Source organism: Chiloscyllium punctatum, chromosome 5 (genome assembly GCF_047496795.1).
Source record: "Chiloscyllium punctatum isolate Juve2018m chromosome 5, sChiPun1.3, whole genome shotgun sequence".
Lineage (NCBI taxonomy): Eukaryota > Metazoa > Chordata > Chondrichthyes > Orectolobiformes > Hemiscylliidae > Chiloscyllium > Chiloscyllium punctatum.
The window spans coordinates 35,555,881-35,575,583 of record NC_092743.1 but is presented as its reverse complement, the minus strand read 5'-3'; the positions used below and the strand labels follow the sequence as shown (position 1 = coordinate 35,575,583).

The 19,703-nt window shown below is 40.4% G+C and overlaps 1 protein-coding gene across 2 annotated transcripts in view; it reads right to left on the bottom strand.

Moving 5' to 3' along the window:
* Positions 1 to 19,654, bottom strand: part of oxsr1b (oxidative stress responsive kinase 1b) — a 178,743-nt gene extending 159,089 nt beyond the window's left edge. The window contains exon 1 of one of the 2 annotated variants that reach the window (XM_072570027.1): positions 19,336 to 19,654. In XM_072570027.1, coding sequence (XP_072426128.1) covers positions 19,336 to 19,405 — 70 coding nt within the window. In that variant the 5' untranslated portion in view covers positions 19,406 to 19,654. The remainder of the gene's footprint in view (positions 1 to 19,335) is intronic. The other variant, XM_072570026.1, reaches the window with a different exon arrangement.
* Between the last annotated feature and the right edge of the window lie 49 nt (positions 19,655 to 19,703).

Below are 19,703 nucleotides of genomic sequence, written 5' to 3'. Positions count from 1 at the left end.
AATATGTTATAGAAAACAGGCTAAAGAGAGTTAATATATTTTTATTTGAGTGCAAAATAAGAATGTTGCTGCTATGAATAGGTCATTGGAGAAAGAGGTAAATATAAAAACTCTGTGGACAAAGCTAAATTGTTCAATCATCCCTATACCATATTTATTAATCATTTGAAGGTAGCTTTTAAGGCCAGCTGATTTCATCCTCCCTTAATATCAACCCTTGTGCGTCTCCACAGTTTTACCACATTCACTCGATTAGATATCAGGTTTTTGTTTAGACATTTCATCCAGAGAATGGCCCTGTATACCTCAATCACATGCCAAGATGGATATCAAATACCACTGGGGCCAGATAGGAGATCCTTATCAAATGGGCCAACTTTAATCACTATTATTTGTAGCCAAGAGTTTCATTTTGAAAACCTATCTCAAATGTTGTTGCGACCCATCTTACATCCAGGGAGAGACAGTGGTTTCAATGGTAATGTCACTGAACTGGTAGCTCATATCCCCAGAGCATTAGCTTAGGCCTAAGTTCAATCCTAGCTGGTGGAATTTAAACTGAATCACCAAGTAGGGAAATTAACATGAATATCAATAATGGTGACCATGAAGCTATCTGCTTCACTAATGTTCTTTGGGGAAGGACATCTTCCATTCTTAGCTGATCTGGCTTACTTGTAACATCAGATCCACACCAACACTGTTGAACCTAAAAAGCCCTTTGAAATAGCCCAGCAAGCCACTCTGTTCAAGGGCAACCAGGAATTGCTGACCTTGCCAAAACAGTCTTACAACATGAAAAGAACAAACATTTTATTCTTGTGAAGTATAGTAGTGGAAAGGTATGATAAATCTTTGGACTGCTGGGTGTAAACAGTCTGGAGACATCTGTGTAGTGAAGACCTCTGCATGCAGAACCATCCATGAATAAATAATCCTCACTACTGTTACTAATCATGTTGAGTGGTCAGTCCCTTGTAAATAATAGATGTCATGAGGTTAAGAAAACACAACAAGCAGAATTTTTAATTAAGGTTATTGATTCAGGGGCACTACTGCTCCATTATGACGAGCTTGTTCTGTATATTCAGATCCACATATAACAGGGATTAAAATATTTCATTTGAAAATTGCTATTCAAATTCATAAAATGAATGTAAACAAATTTTTTCCTGCGTTCAGAATAAAATCAAAGAGATTTTTAAAACGCAAAACCAAAAATAGAGCAATATTTCAATCACACCTCCTGTACAATGGTCAATATAAAAAATGCACAATATTGACTAGGTACAAAAAAAGGGCCAATCTAGCATGCCATCAGGATCTGCATTATGATGGTTGCACAATTTAACTGAGTCACTGAGTTAATCCATTCCTACCAATTTGCATATAATGGATTCAGACATTATTCATTGAAATCTGAAGCAGTGGGGAAGGAGCTCAAAGTCACCTGTTTCTGCCAAAGATGCCACACTTGCCCAATGTCTTTCTGAAATTATTCACAGCTGGATATTAATTTTCTGAACCAATAAATACAGAATGCATCTAATGTCTATGAAGCTTGTACCACCAGATTTAAATTAGCTTCAGTACATTCATTTTCAATTTGTAACCCCATTGTCCACTGCCCTCTACAAACAGCAACCACACAAAACACTTGTTCACAAACAGATTTTCCAGCTTAAAGATGGAGCCATGCAAATGAGGTAGGTTGTTTTTTGAGAAATCGATGTAAGCAAAGTCTGGTTATATCCCAAATTTCATTGAGAAATGTTTTGAGCTTGATAGGTTTATCTCTTAGATGATACATTTACCACCTATGATCCTTCTATCATTGGGATCAGAGAAGTTGAATTTAGCTTTAGAGTTTTTGAAGTATCAAAAAAGGTTCTTTGGACCATCATGCTCATGCTGGTCATCCAACATTAATCGATCCTAATTCACTTTCCAGTACTTGGTCCACAGCCTTGTATGATATGCTATTTCAAATGTTCATTCAAATAGTTCTTAGATGTCTTAGGGGTTCCCAGAGGGCCATATAGCTGTTCTCTCATCAGAGGCAACTGGTAGTGATTTAACCTCAGAATCACCATGCTTCAGACGGACTGTCGGGCGTGAGAACTGAATGCATATCACTCTGCATTGCAAATTAGTTGACAAGCTAACTGAACTAACTGACTTCTATTAATTGGACAATCAACGTAAAAGGTGTTTGAGGGTTTGGAATTCTTAAAATGGATCCAGGCAAGCTCAATGACTACACTACAAGAGAGAGGGGACAGTCCTGGATTTCATTTTAGGTAATGAAGCTGGGCAAATTATATTATATATTAAGTAGCATTAAATATCATTGGGGAAGCATGTGGTAGATAGTGACCTTAACTGTGGAGGAGAAAGCGAGGTCTGCAGATGCTGGACCTCACCATCAAACCAGCAGACAAGCTTTGTTTTTTGGGGGGTGCGCGCGCACACTGATCTCGACACCACTGAAGCAAGGCGCCAACTCAAGACACTTCCTGCTAATGCCCCTTGACCATGACCTCACCTTCCATCACCTCCCAGATCATACACTACCTCAGGGGTTCTCCCACCCACAGCTTCCAACCTCATAGCCCGGGAACCCTGCACTGCCCGGTTCTACCTCCAACCCAAGATTCACAAGCCTGACTGCCTCAGCCGACCTGTTGTTCAGCCTGCACTTGCCCCACCGAACTCATCTCCACATACCTCAATACTGTCCTTTCTCTCTGTTCCAGAAATTCCCTTCAGGACCCACCCATGCCCTCACACCTCCTGCAAGACTGTGTCACCCTGGACGGCAGGCCTCATCTTCACCGTGGACATTCAGTCCCTATACACCTCTATCAGCCATGAGGAGGGCTTCCAAGCCCTCCATTTCTTCCTCCCCTGGTGTCCCCTCCACTGACACTTTCTTTCATTTGGCTGAGCTGGTCCTCTCACCCTCAATTTCTCCTTTGAATCCTCCCACTTTCTCCAGACCAAAGGGGTAGCCATGGGCACCCGCATGGGCCCCATATATCCCTGCCTCTTTGTTGGTTATGTGGAATAGCTCATCTTCAGCAGTTACACCAGCACCATTCCCCACCTTTTCCCCTCCTGCATTGATTCCCCTCATGCTCCCACAAGGTGGTTGAATAGTTCAATTTCACCAATACATTCCACCTCAACCTTAAGTTCACCTGGACCACTTTGGACAACTCCCTCCCCTTCCATCAATGGTGACTGACTCAACATGGACATCTTCTACAAACCCGTAGACTCCCAGAGCTACTTGGACTACACCTCCTCTCACCCTGCGTCCTGTAACTATGCTGTCCCTTATTGCCAATTCCTCCACCGCATCTGCTCCCAGGAGGACCAGTTCCACCACAGAACATACCAGATGGCCTCCTTCTTCAAAGACAACAATTTCCCCTCTCATGTGGTTGATGATGCCCTCCAGCACATCTCATCCACTTCCCACACTTTCACCCTTGAACCCCCACCCCCTCCAACCGCAACAAGGACAGAACCATCCCCCCCCCCCCCCTTCCCCACTCCCGGTCCTCACCTTCCACTCCAACCTTTATATACATCACATCATCCTCTGCCATTTCCACCACCTACAAATTGACCCCACCAGAGATATATGCATTTCCATCCCAACCCCATCTGCTTTCTGTAGAGACTATTCTGTCCACAACTCTGTCAGGTTCACACCCTCCACCAACACTCTCCCCTCCCAGCACCTTCCGCTGCTACCGCAGGAATTTCAAAAACTTGCGCCCACAGCTCCCCCCTCACCTCTGTCCAAGGTACCAAAGGAGCCTTCCACATCCAGAGTTTTGCCTCCAGAATTTACTGGATCCAATGCTCCCAATACATTCTCCTCTACACAGGGAAGAGAGGGACATCTACTTTCAAAATGATTCGGAGAACATCTCTGGGACACCCACACCAACTAACCCCACCACCCTGTGGCCCAACACTTCACTCCCCCTCCCACTCCAAGGACATGCAGGTCCTGGGCCTCCTCCATCGCCACTCCCTAACCACCTAATGCCTGGAGGAAAAATGCCTCATCTTCCACCTTGGGACCCTCCAACCACACGGAATCAAAGTAGATTTCACCAGTTTCCTTCTTCCTCCACCCACCCCTCACCTTATCCCAGATCCAACCTTCCAACTCAGCACAGCCTTCATGACCTGTCCATCTTCCTTCCCATTTAACTGCTTCACCCTATCACTATTATCCCACCTTCATCTACCTATCGCACTCTCGGCTATCTTCTCCCCCCCAGTCCCCCTCCAGCCAGAATTAACTGCGATCAGGCATTTTGAAGTTAAATCTGTATCGCAGCAGTGGGACCATTCATGAAGGAAAGAGGGGGATTACAGATCCCAATAAAGTCAAAGGAGGGGCCATCAAATCCTGTCGATCCTGGGTCAAGGAATGTATAGGATTGGATAAAGAGAAAACGGGAGGCTTACTACAGATACCAAGGGTTCAACAACAGCAGAAGCCCTAGCAGAGTACAGAATGCTTAAAAGCAAACTTGAGGGAATTGAGTGAGTGAAAACTGGCAATAAATAATGGCAGGTAAAATAAAAGGAAAAAGTTGTACATTAAGGGTAAACAAAAAACTATGGAAGGTGTCCATTAAGGACACAATGGTAGTATGTGTGTGTGGACTGCAGAAAGTGTTCTAAATAAATAGTGTCAGTGAGAGAAACCAGATGAATTTTAAAATAAAATCAGGGAGACTGACTGAAAGTTAAAGAAATGAGCATGGAGTGGTCTGGCAGACTTAAAAGTAGATAAATCTCCAGGACTGGATGAAATGCATCTCAAGCAGATGAGCGAGACAGGGAGGAAATAGCAAAGATATGGTAATAATTTTCAATTCCCCTCTGACTACAGGGAAGTGCCAGAGGACTGGAGGCCACTCTGGTTCAAGAATGAATAAAGGAATAAATCAGGTGAGTCTAACCTCAGTGGTCGAGACACTACTGAAAGCAATTCTGAGGGACAGAATTAATCTGCACTTGGAGAGGCAAGGATTGCTCAAGAACAGTCAGCATGGTTTTGTTAAACGGAGTTCATGTTGACCAGATGGGCCAATAGGCTGAGAAGTGGCAGATGGAGTTTAATTCAGATAAATGTTAGGTGCTGCAATTTGGGAAAGCAAATCTTAACAGGACTTATACACTTAATGGTAAGGTCCTAGAGAGTGTTGCTGAATAAAGAGACCTTGGAGTGCAGGTTCATAGCTCCTTGAAAGTGGAGTTGCAGGTAGATAGGATAGTGAAGGCGGCATTTGGTATGCTTTCCTTTATTGGTCAGAGTATTGAGTACAGGAATTGGGAGGTCATGTTGCAGATGTACAGGACATTGGTTAGGCCACTGTTGGAATATTGCATGCAATTCTGGTCTCCTTAATATCGGAAAGATGTTGTGAAACTTGAAAGGGTTCAGAAAGGATTTACAAGGATGTTGTCAGGGTTGGAGGATTTGAGCTATAAGGAGACGCTGAACAGGCTGGGGCTGTTTTCCCTGGACGTTGGAGGCTGAGGGGTGACCTTATCGAGGCTTACAAAATTATGAGGGGCATAGATAGGATAAATGGACAAAGTCTTTTCCCTGGGGTCGGGGAACTCGAGGGCATCGGTTTAAGGTGAGAGGGGCAAGATATAAAGGAGACCTAAGGGCAACTTTTTCATGCAGAGGGTGGTACATGTATGGAATGAGCTGCCAGAGGATGTGGTGGAGACTGGTACAATTGCAACATTTAAGAGGCATTTGGATGGGTATATGAATAGGAAGGGTTTGGAGGGATATGGGCCAGGTGCTGGCAGGTGGGACTAGATTGGGTTGGGATCTCAGGTCAGTATGGACAGGTTGGACCGAAGGATCTGTTTCCATGCTGTACATCTCTATAACTCTAAACACGGTGACAGGGTCCTGTGTTCAAATCCCACCTCGGGCGACTCTGTGTGGGGTTTGCACGTTCTCCCTGTGTCTGCATGGGTTTCTTCCAGGTGCTCCAGTTTCCTCCCACTATCCAAAGATGTGCAGCCCAGGTGAATTGGTCGTGCAAAATTGCCCATGGTGTTAGGTGCATTAGTCAGGGGTAAATATAGGGTAGGGAACGGGTCTGGGTGAGTCACTCTTCAGAGGGTCAGTGTGGACTTGCTGGGCCAAATGGCCTGTTTCCATATTGTAGGGATTCTAATCAAATCTAATCTAACGTGATGGAATTTTTCAAAGAGGTGACCAGGTGTGGAACTGAAGACTGTGCATTCAATGTAGTTTATTTGGACTTCTGCAAGGTTTCTGATAAGGTCCTGCACGAGAAATTAATAAAGTTAAAAGTCCATGGGATCCAAGGAAATTTAGCTAATTGAATCAGTGGCAGGAAGCAGGTGATGAGGGATGTTTTTGTGATTAGAAGCCTGTGTCAAGTGGGGTTTCGCAGGGATCAGAGTTGGGACCCTTACTGTTTTGTGGGATATTTAAACAATTTAGATAGTAGAAGGATGATTCATTAAGTTCACAGATGATGCAAAAATTGGTGGATGGCAAATAGGGAGGTGGGTAGTCTTAGATTACAGGAGCATATTTATGCAAATTAAATTCAACCTGGATAAGTGAAGTGATGGGGAGGACAAACAAGGCAAGGAACTATAAACAGTACGATCTTGGGAAGTAATAGAGGACCAGAAAGATCTAGATGTGCATGTCTACTGGTCAATTAAGATAACAGGACAGACAGATAGATAAAAGGTGGCTCAGGCGATGTAAGGGATACTTGTTTTTATTAGCTGAATCACTGTTTAAAAAGGTATACAGGATTTAAATAGGAAGGAATGTTTCTCTGTGATGGAGTGTTCAATGACCAGGGGCATAGATTTAAGATAGAACCTAACTTGTGCTCCAGCTACTGGGGTAGTTGGAAACGACAAAACAGATTCAAATTAGACCACTTTACAAATATGCCCTCGCTCTGTGCCCCACATAATTTAAAGGTCAAAATTCTTCCATATTTTGAAGAGAATGATGTTGAAGCCTTCTTTCATTTGAAAAATTGGCTAGGCAGATTGAATGGTCTGAGGATTTATGGGTAACGTTAGTTGAGTTTAAACCGGTAGGCAGAGCTAGTGAGGTATTTGCCACACTGTCAGATGGTGTTAAGAGATTATGAAGAGGTTAAACATGCTATTTTAAGTGCTTATGAACTGGTACCAGAAGCATGTAGACAGTGGTTCAGAAACAGCCAGCATCTGCAGTCATTGCTTTTACCTAGTGGTTCAGAAACACAAAAGGAGGAACCAGGTCAGACTTATGCTGAGTTCAAAAGAATTAAACAAACAAACAAACGTGATTTGATCAATGGGTGCATGCTTTGAAAATAGATAGGAACTTGAGTTTCTAAGCGAGATTATCCTACTGGAGGAGTTTAAAAACTCACTTTCAGAGATGGTAAGAATTCATGTGGAGGAACAGAAAGTTCAGGAAGTGAGAAAGGCAGCAGAATTAGCAGGTGAGTACATGCTGGTGCATATGACAAGGTTCCATCCAGAATTGCACTGAGAATTGGAAGTTGGGAGAAGGGGAGATCCTACACTATGAAATCAAGAATAGAAAGCACTGGTAAGAATGTACCACAAGATAAAAAAAAAGCCCAAGAGGGTGGAAGAGGTGAAAGTTCTCAGGTGTTTCCACTGTGGTAAGGTGGGACACGTAAAGTCACAGTGTTGGTCATTAAAGGAAGGCACAGTGGGAAAGATATGGTAAAAGAAGCGAAGCAAGTGGCATTAGTGAAGGCAGTAAAGGAGACCCCAAGAGGAGCCAAGGAGCTGCAGGGGACTGCACAGCCTAGGCAGCAGCTGGGTATGGAGTTAGTACCTGATCTCTACAAAAATTTGTCTCTGTTGGTAAAGTTTACTCAGAAAGAATGGTGGTGGAGGACAACGACAAGTAGTTATAAATTTTCAGAAATATGGATCTAACCAGTCGCTGATAGTAAGGGATGAACGAATATGCACTCTTTCTGATCGGTTGCCAAGAGTGTGGTAATTTAGCATTCCCCTATGTAAGATCAGGTTGGAGTGCAAACTCAAGACTACGAAAGTTACAGTGGGAGTGATTGACAGAGTGTCGATTCCAGGAATTCAATTTGTTATTGGGAATGATTTGGCTGGATCCAAGGTGACACCCCTTGTTGTGCAGAAACCCAAGGAAGACCAAGAAACTGAGGAGTTTAAAACAGAAATATCCTGGTATTTTCCCAGAATGTGTGGTAACCAGATCCCACTATAATAAGTCACAGCACAAAGTGAAAAGTAAAAGAGGAAGATGATGGAGTGGAGGTTCAGTTAGTGGATACACTGTTTACATATTGGTGCAGAAAAAACCTGAACAAGTTGAGAGTCAGACAGAAGTGTTCAGTCCTGAAAGGCTAAGAGACTTGCAACAGCAAGACAAGACATCACAAGATATATATGTGGATGTGTACTCTGAAAAGGAGACAGAATATTCTGGAGGGTTATTATTTGAAAGATAGAATCCTAAAGCAGATATGGAGGCCACAGCAGCTTAGTGCAGGGGAGAAATGAGCAGAAGTGCACCAGATTATGTTGCTGGTAGCATACAGACAGGTGCTGTTATGGGTAGCACATGAACTACCTGTAAGAGGTCACCTTGGGGTATGAAAGACTCAGGCCAAAGTACAAAAACATTTTTATTGGCCTGGAATGCACAAGGATGTGGTTAATTTTTGCTGTACATGTCATACATGCCAAATGCTAGGTAAGCCACAGTGGTAATAAAACCAGCACCTTTGTTGCCAATTCCCACTTTTAAAAGAACCTTTCACATGGATTATAACTGATTTAGTTCTCTGGAAGAGACCTACTCAAAGTGGGAACCAGTACTTATTAACCATAATGGATGTGTCTACCAGATTTCCAGAGACAATTCTATTATGAGTACCAAGGCAAAAAGGGTAGTAGAGGAGTTAGTAGCTTCCTTCACACAGTATGGGCTACCCAGAGAGATGCAGACAGACCAAGGGTCAAATTTTATTGCTAGGCTGTTTGAGGTGGTTACGGGTAGCTTAGGTGAACAACACTTTAAATCCAATGCGCATCATCCTGAATCCCAAGGAGCTTTAGAAAAGTGGCATTAGACCTTGAAGACCATGTTGAAAGCATAGTGTCAGGATTACCTGAATGATTGAGATAAAGGTATCTCAAATGTCCCAAATGAATCAACTCAGTTCACTCGCTTAGAGTTAATATTCGGGCATGAAGTGAGAGGCTCTTTGAAATTAACTAAAGAAAAATTGACAGGACCAAAGTCAAAGTCAGAGATCTCACACTTAGATTATGTATCAGATGTGAGGGAGAGATTAAACCAAGTAGATGAGTTAGCTAACCAACACCTAAAGAGGGCACAGTATTCAATGAAGCAAGTGGCAGATAAAAGCTGAGACTGATGTTTTCTTGAGGGGATGACGCATTAGTACTGTTACCAGTGATAGGAGATCCCTTGAAAGCCAGGTTTAGTGATCCCTATCAAATTGAGGAAAAAGTTGAGTCAGATGAACTATCTAGTAAAGATGCCAGATAGAAAAAAAAAGGTACTGAGTATGTCATGTGAACATGCTGAAACCATATTATAGAGAAAAATAACTGGAAAAACAGGCATCAGTTACTGCCTTACAGAGTGAGGAATCAAATCTAGATGATATGCATTTTGAGGTTCCTCAGAACAGATTAAAAAATGAAGGATAGATTAGCAAGCTGTTTTAGGAGCATAGAACGCAGTTGAAAGATTTCTCACTGCAGTATAAAGACATATGTAAGAATCAGATGGGGAGGACTAATGCTATTGTACATGAAGTAGACATAGGGTGTGGTTTAACCAAAGCAGTATTCCCTACAGGCTTAATCCTTTCAAAGCCACACAGTCCAGATGGAGATGGAGGTCATGCTCTGAGGACATCGAACCAAGCCAAAGCGAGTTGAGTTCACCGACTGTCTTAGTTCCCAAACCAGAGGAGAGTAGACTATTCTGTGTGGATTAAGGGAAGGTCTATGACATAACAAAATCGGACTCGTATCCAATTCCTAGATTGGAGGACTGTATTGAGAAAGTCGGACAAGCCAGTTCCACCACCAAGTTGGACTTAACGCATGGTTACCGGCAGGCGCCTTTATCAGTGATGGTGAAAGAAATTTCTGCATTTGTAACCCCAAATAGGCTATATCAGTTTAAAGCAATGCCCTTTGGAATGAAGAACACATCCACCAAGTTTCAAACACCCAAGAGGAGAGTCTGAGGCTGGATTAACAAATTGTGTAGTCTATTTGGACAACATAGTGATCTTTATTAAACCCTGGAAAGATCACATGGTACAGTTGGCAGAGCTCTTTCAACTATGAGAAGAAAACTGGTGATATTCTTAAACAAAACAATTTGTGAAAGCAGAGGTGACGTTTTTGGGACATAACATCGGTGATGGAAGGATGACCCATCAATACGCAAAGACAAAGGCCATCGAGTAATTTTCATGACCAACTTCAAAGAGGTGCATCAATTCTTAGGACTCAGCGGATTCTATCGAAAGTTTGTTCCAAACTTCAGCAGTGTAATAGTACTGTTAACTGATTTGTTGAAGAAGAACACAAAGTTTTGGTGGACAGAACAATGCCAGGAGGCATTTGACCATTTGAAAGCCATATTAAATCACCAAACCAGTTTTAGCTACACCAAACTTTTCAAAATCTTTTAACATTTGCTCCAGCTACCAGAGTAGCTGGTTGCGTGGAAACAACAAAACAGATTCAAATTTGGCCAGTTTAAATTATACCCTGAAAAATACCTAACTCCAATCCAGTTTGATTTCAACATATTAACAATCTTAAAAAACAATGGCATAATCCAGTGTTTTGGGTTATATAACCGGGATAATTGAACAGTTGAGAGGAGAACTGCCAAGCTACCAGCATGTAAAAAGGCTGCCTGAAAAAAAAAGCTCTCTTAAAAGTACTTTTGTCCATCAGTAACCTGTGAAACAGAAATCCCTAAAAAAAAAGAGACCGGAATTCAGAGAAAACAAAAGCTGCTTAGTTTTGAGATAAGTAGTTTTGTTTTGTAAATCGTATTTGGGAGTTTTATCAGATTAGTATTGTAGAAGGGAAGGTAAAACATCGGTTAGACTAAGGACTTATAAATAGTTGTTAGTTAATTATTCTGTTATTTCTGTAAGAAATAAAGTTGTTAATTTTTACTTTAACTAGTTCTTGGTCTAGCAAATTTTCACAAATTACCGCACAGGATAAATCTTTGTGTTGCTGGTTTTAAATTAAGCAGGAGAGTTTACCCCATGTTGTAACAATAGTACATTGTTTTCAAACCAGTGCAGACTTGATGGGCCAAAGGGCTATTTTCTATGACTTTTTCTCTTCCTAAAAAAATGACATTCGTGAACCACATTTTTTCTTACAATTATTGACAGGGTCACAGTTAGGTCCATTTTTTTTTAAACTGCATTCAAATTTTACCATTGGCCATGGTGGATTGAAAACCATGCCCCCATTTCTAGATTGCTTGTCTAGTGACATCACCACTACATCATTCCTTTCCCTGATAACTTTGGTTTGGTCTATACATAAATCCATTCCAAAATTAATGCGGTTGAATCTGAAGTAACCTCGAAGGGAAGTCATTCATTTGTAACAAGAGTAGCCAGGACAACCAGGAATAGGCAAACAGTGTTACCAGTGACACCAACATCCAAAGGGCCATTTTTACAGTGAATGTGTCTAAACTGAGGTCAAAATAGGTTTGATGCATGTTTACCCTCATTGCACTGAGCCTGGTGATGTGGTGAGTTAGGTACCATCCTTTCATTTTGTACACCTGAAGTAAAATGGTTCTTGATCTAACTAGATGAAAATTAAGAGTCACCAGACCCAAAACATTAATTCTCTCTCTCCACAGATGCTGCCTGACCTGAATTTTGGCAAAAATTTCGGATTTGATTGTTGCAGATGAAAATTAAAGTTGATGGAAATCTTCCAAGCATAGCCTAACAGCATGAATCTACCATCACCAGGAAGTGGATGCACAGCATAATACAATAGCTAGGGCAAAAAATGAAACAACGTGTCAGAGGGAGTGCTCCTCTGATAATTGGACAAAGCAAAAGTAGCTTTAGATTACATCCAATCATATTTTATCTAATCAATGGTATTTAAAGAAAAAGATTTGAGATCAGACTCACTTGCAATGTTTGTATAAGTGTATATTCAAAACAGCCAATTGATCATTGACATTCAATATGCCACACTAAGACTGCATTGTGGCAAAACCCAGTATGTCTGTATCTGTACAGCTTTTCTTTGCAAACATTGTTAAATTCTATCCAAAGATAAAATGATATATTTGACATAGTTGTGGGATTATATTGTACCAATCTTGTGGCTCTATCAGGATCTAAGAGATGACAGCAACTGAAAAACCCTCAGCACTCTAACCAAATCAATGGTCTCACTGAAGCAGTTGGTGTCACTAGCAAGATCAGTTTTTTTTAAACCCTTGAGAAACATGCTATGAACAACCTTGTGAACTGCTGCAGCCTACGTACAGGAGTTGGGAGCTCATGTTATGGCTGTACAGGACATTGGTTAGGCCACTGTTGGAATATTGCATACAATTCTGGTCTTCTTCCTATCGGAAGGATGTTGTGAAACTTGAAATGGTCAGAAAAGATTTACAAGGATGTTACCATGGTTGGAGGATTTGAGCTATGGGGAGAGGTTGAATAGACTGGGGTTGTTTGCCCTGGAGCGTCGGAGGCCGAGGGACAACTTTACAAAGGTTTATAAAATCTGAAGGGCATGGATAGGATAAACAGACAGCATTTTCCCTGGGGTGGGAGAGTCCAGAACTAGAGGGCATAGGTTTACGGTGACAGGGGAAAGATATATATTTTTTTAAAAAGACCTAAGGGGCAACTTTTTCATGCAGAGGACAGTACGTGTATGGAATGAGCTGCCAGAAGAAGTGGTAGAGGCTCGTATAATTGCAACATTTGAAAGGCATTTGGACAGGTATATGAATAGGAAGGGTTTGGAGGGATATGGGCTGGGTGCTGGCAAGTGAGACTAGGTTAGGTTGGAATAAGTGGTTGGCATGGACGAGTTGGACTGAAGCGTCTGTTTCTGTGCTGTACACCTCTATGACTATGTGGCAAAGTGATTTCGGCAGTGTGGGCAAGTGAATATTACATAACTATCTTCAGTGCTCCCACTTAGAAGTAAAGAAAAGACCACAATTTTTCTGTTGTGAGTCAACAGCAATAAATTATTCCTAGATAATGCAAATTGAGTTGTTTTCTTTGGATCAGAGAAGATTGCAGCAGACCTGACAGAGGTGGAAAAAAATAAGGGACATGGATCAGAAAGGAAGACGACAGTTGTCCGCATTTGTTGAAGAGTCAATAACAAGGGAGCGTACTTTTAACGTGAAAAGCAGGAGATTGAGGGGATTTGAGGAAACATTTTTTATCCAGAAGTGGAGTGTGTCTGGAATGCACTGTCTGGAAAGGTAGTTAAGGTGGGCAACCTCACAGCCTGTTTTTTAAAAAAAAAGGTACTTGGATGAGTTCTTGAAATGTCAGCCATTCAAGGCTATGGACACAGTGGTGGGAAGAGGGACTCCTTTATAGTATGATTTTATGAAAACAAGCTGGTCGGCATGTACGTGTTGGAGATCTCCAAGACTGTATGATACAATAGAGTGCAACTAAAATGACCCTGTTAAATAGATGTCAGTGTTTCCTTTGACTGAGGAGTACAGAATGTGTCACAATCTCAAAAGGTTGTTTGGGATTGAAATAATAGGGATTAAATATTCACTCGAGACTAGAATTCTCCACTTCAAAATTATGGAACCTAATTAATTGGAGACATTTCAGTTGGAGTGAGATATTTAGATGTTGGAGAACCAAGGGATATAGCAAAGTATGGGAAGGTAGAGCCGAGGCCAATGATCAGGCATGATCTTACTGAATAAGACTGCAGATTTAAGGGTTGAATGGCTTCCTCCTGCACTACTTTCATTCTTTTCTGGAAATGAATTGTCTCATAAGAGTAATGGAAGCATATTCCAATCAAAAGGAAATTGGGAATTATTACAAAAGGACAACCTGGATTGTTATAGAAAAGAATGCAAAAAACTTATTTTTCTACAGTAAACTCTACACAATGTTTTTACAAAAGGCAAAGTCATGGGACTAACTGAACCATCTCCCGAAAGAGCTTTCAAACACCATGGGCTGAATGACCTCCTTCTGTCCATCAGAACAAAAAAATGAAAAAATTGTGGCAGAACATGTTTCTATTGAAGAGATTCCATAATTAAGTTGGAATGGATCAAAACAGACATCCCTGGAATCATAAACAAGTGCATTGAATAGTTCCTAGTGAAGGTCTTATACCCAAAATGTCAATTCTTCTGCTCCTCAGATGCTACCTGACCGGCTGTGCTTTTCCAGCACCACAATCTTCAACTGATCTCCAGCATCTGCAGTCCTTGCTTTCTCTGCATTGGATAGTTCATCAATTAAAACAGACAAAGGGTCAAGGTGTTAAAAGTGTGCCAGAGACACGAAGGAAAAAGGTCAAAATATCAAACAAAACACTAAGCTCCTTATTTAGCCTACCTAATCCATTACTAAAAGGCCAAAACCCAGCAAGCGACAGGGCTCTTGGTTTTAGAAATTCTAACAATAGTTCCATAGATCCATTTAACACCACTTATAAATATCGAGCATTGTAAGCTTTAGGAAATCATATTCAGGAAGTTAGGTCTGCATCAAAAGCTTCAAAAAGGACATTCAGTATTGACAAGGAATGCAATCATGAGACTAATATTACTCAGTGGAACTCAATGCAGGCATGATGCCAAGTGATGCCTTTCTTTTTAAAAATAAGCACATACTTGAGTTTAACAGAATTATAAATACTTCCACAAGTGAGTTGATTCAAAGTTATAGTGGAAATAAGCATCACAATTGAGTGTTTGGACCAGTTATTTATAAAGAACTATCCATTTGTCATGTCATGCATTTATACTAGATATAAACAAGTCAAAATTTATACTACATTGGACAGCACATTTTCTAGTCTATTTCAGTACTACAACAATCCAAAACTAATCCCAACTGCCCTCTTTCCCATGGCCTTGTGTCTTCCAAGGTTTCAAGTGTTTCATTAAACTGCACCTACCTTAACCACCAACCCCAATTGAGATAAAGTAGTTAAGTTTTAACTTGCTTTTAAAAAAAACTAGTTATGAGACTACCTGTTTAATTTGGTGATCACCATTATGACAACTTTAAAAATATGTATTTCACTGACAAAATGGAATTACCTTAATATACCTAAACTAAAATAAAATCAGTTAAAAAAATATGATTGGCAAGAGGTAAGTGCTTCCAGCTCTAAAATTAGCACAAAAGTTAGAAGTTCCTTTATTTTCTTCCACTGCAAGTCTTAAACATGTTAGTTAACACAAGTACACAAATGGCAAAAATGGAAGAGAGAAAACAAAGAAATACAACAGAAGTATCATAGAAGGGTAGCAACAAGTGGTCCTGAAGGTTGAGGTTAAAGCATTTTATTGGGAAAGAATAAAGGAAGTTTTATTTAGTTAGTTACATATAAATTTAACGCTAGAGAAATGCAAGCTGTTGTTTCTGAACCTTTTCATAAAGTGGTTGCTGCTGACAGTGATCAAATTAGGAAACAAACATCCATCTGTCAACAAATCCAAACCAAAGTGATTACAAGCCAAAGGCTCACTAAAGTGAAAACAGAAAATGCTGGAGAAACGTCAGACAGCATCTGTGGAGAGAGAAACAGGTTTATTATGCCGCAAATCTTTACAGACAATTACTTTTCTAAAGCATTGACTGTTCAGTTGGCAAAGAGGGTGGCAATTCTGCATTAGCAATATGTTATGTGGAAACCTCATTTTTAATAGTGCCGTAATCTTCAAAATCCACCCAGCTGGCTGAAAGAGACTGGAGGTAGGAGTAACATTTCACCAGTAGGATTCCTCACAGGATTCATCTTAAAATAATCACTATTACAAACAATTAGCTGCTTGTGAATTGCTTTTTATGTTCTAAAAAACCTGATAAATATAAATTCAAGTTTGAATTTAAATGCAAGTTGATACTGCTTTCAATTATGGCCACATAACTTTTACTTCAATTTTTTTTAGTCAACATCAAACTAATAATCAGAATGTGGTTGCTGCCTTGCAGTTACTCACTTAAGTGTTCATTATTCTATTTATGAAAAACAGCGGTAAACCTTAATTGGCATTTTTATCATGCAATATGTCACATATGTCATCTGGCTGGAAGCAGCAAGAGATGCAAATAGTTCTTACATGTATAGGACAATAACATCAGTAACAATTTTAGTATCTGAAACTTACAAAATAAAACATGTATATTTAAATTTGCATTCCATTGCAAAGAGCAAAGTAAAACCTGTTGAGTAGATGTACACTAGAGAAAATCACCACAAAGCATTACAGGGTGCTGTGCAGAATCAAAAAAAAATTTAGGTAACACAGAATTTCTCCCAGACACAGTACAACCAATGAACTTGGTGAATAATTTCTCCTAGAAGACAAGATCCTCCACCGCCTGATATCAGTTATTCTGTACCAATAGTCTCCAAATGTCAATGCCACCTGAACTGCCTCAATATCAAGAGTTCGATAGGAAGGCACTTCCTCTGGACTTTACCTATCCCAAAAACTTTCTTGATAGACTGAAATGAAACAAATAGTGCACTTTCAGAAGTCATTTTTTAAAACCAATTTAAGAGACAAATACACAGAAACACGGAAAATAGGAAAAGTGGCCATCTAGCTTTTTGATCATATTGCATGACAGGGCATCCTCAAAAGGCCAGATTGGCCACTTCTCCTATTTTCTGTGTATTTGTCTCTTAAATTGGTTTAAAAAAGTGACTTCTGAAAGTGCAGATTTGTTTCATTTCAATCTATCAAATCAACTCAGCCGCCTGATCCCACTTTATCCCTGTACCTTTTAATCCCTTTAGCCTGAATAACCATAAATCGATCTCCTCAGAAACATTCAATGTTTTGACCTCAACTGCTTTCTGTGGCAAAGAATTCCACAGACTAAATACTATCTGGGTGAAGTAATTTTTCATCTTAGTCATAAAGTCGACTCCAAATCCTTAGGAATTGTGATTTCTGGTTCTGGATTTCCTGATCATCAAGAACATCTTTTCTGTGTTTACCTGGTCTAGTCCTATTAGAATTTTAAAGCTTTCCACGATATCCCTTCTCATTCTTCTAAACTCCAGTGAACAGAGTCCTAACCAATCCAGACTCTCTTCCTACATCAATCCTCTCATCCCAGGGATCAGTCTGTTAATTTTTGACTGCAATTCCAGTCCCAAGAGGAGGAGACAACCACAATTCTGCAGATGTGGTCTCACCAAGTCCCTGTACAACTGCTGGAGGCACTGGTCTTGACACACTAACTAATAACTACAGAAACTAGTTGAGGCAGAGTTCAAGTTCAACAAACTCTTTCCCCAAATACGCTCTTACAATATAAAGTGGAGAGGGATTAAAGCTAGTTTGTGCAGTCCAAATCAGTAGGAAATAACCCTTTATCCACTTAAACATTACAAAGCTAATGTATAAAGACAGGAATAATTCCAAGCACAGTTACTGAAAAAATATTTTTACGTTTTGTTTTATTCTATTACAGTCTGCCTATAAAGTGCTATTTTAGAATACTAATTTGTGGTGGTGGATGGGGGTCATCTTAGAAGCTGCAAGTTTCACACACTATGCTGCCCCATTTTTATAAAAATGGTGAAATGCATAATTATTGTGCACATCTTGCATCAAGACTTGACTTTATTTTTCTCTCCACCTTGGTGACGAGTCACCTAACTTGTCAATTTAAAAACTAAACAATATACAACTTGATTACAATTTCTAGGTACTTATCTAACTGCTTAACAGCATGAAAATTGGCAAACAGGAAACAAAGTATAATACTGCAATTTCTCACCTCTTGAGTATTCCATCCATCCTCTTCCCCACTTCTCAGCTCTATCCATGACCAGCACTAGCCCAAAAGACAAATGAACTCAGTCCAAACAGTAATCCCAGCAGCAATGTAGTTCTTTCCACAGAAAGTGTCTATTTCCCCAACGCAAAATTCAAGATCAACACAAGGTGCCAAACATGACCCCCAGTTGCCTCAGGGTATCTGCATTCCTCCTGACATTTTCAAAACATCACTGGGGAAATCATGGCCAAGTTACACAAGCATTAGCGTTGCTCGTCCTTTCCAGTTAAGAACTATTGCATTGTACACCATTATAGTAATTGCAACTTTGAATTTTAAAAACTCACTTATTGGAACTGAAAAGATAGACAGACTTCCTTCTATTGGCATAAATTTCTATATGAAATTAGTGACGAATTGAACTCTATTCAGAACATTAAAAATGAGCTACGCTGGAATATTTGCGATCTCCCGTAAAGCTAACCTTATAAAAGCCTCACAAGCGATATAAAAATCCACATCTTGTCAAACTAATTGCTCCACGCTCTCATGCAAAATATACATCCTCATTTTCACAAAATGGCTTGTTCATTAACTTGCAGACAATTGTTTAAGGGTTAGTCAGCTGATTTAATAACGTGGCATTGAGTCTCGTTAAATGCGATTTATAGATTTTTTAACACTGCATTTCATTCTTCCTATGCGCAAAGCTCGCGATTGGTTCGTGACAGACCTCTTTTACAGAAAAGAACTGAAAATTCAATATAAAAACTATAGTATATTTAAAAAATCGGCCTACTCCACATTACCCCCACCATACTGTACTCGTCTCCTATTGACAGGAGAATAAATTATTAAACAAAAATTCGCATGAAAGGCTAGATACAGTAGGCCTCTCCCTCAAGTACAGTCAGCTATTTCTTTATTAAGTCTTTTGCTAAAACAAAAACTGAACTGTGGTTCAAAAAAAAATTTTTAAAAACAGACTAAAACAAAAACTGCAAACACACAACAGCTTCAAGCCTTTTAACAAGGGGTTTTATTATTTCTGCACGGTGACCAGAGGCCTATTCCGACTGGCTGCAACTACACCCAATTCACACACATCTTGCCTGCGTTAAGTATGTCCTTTCCAACCTTGCGAAAAACAAAAAAAAAATGAACAAAGAAAGCTGCATTGCAAATAACTTACCAATCACCTCCTTGAGTTCATAATCCTCCCTGATGATGGACCAGGGCAAGGAGCTGGGATCATCGGACATTGCGAATGAAGCTGCAACCTCCGGGCTTCCTACTTCACTCTATTTTAGCTTGTTCTACTATGCTCGGTCTTTATTTCATTCACCCTCCCTACTAAGGAGTAAAATACTAGCCTGATACCGCGGGATCAACTCACTCCCCTCTTCCCACCTTCCCGTCTACTCTCTGTGTTTCGCACAGACACAAAATACTTCCAATCCGCAAACTTTGCCACCAGCTGGAGTTACCATGCCTCCCAACCGCCACCCTTCCCAGCTCTCATTCGACATCCCCGACGCCCGCCCCTTCCGCTTCTTAGAA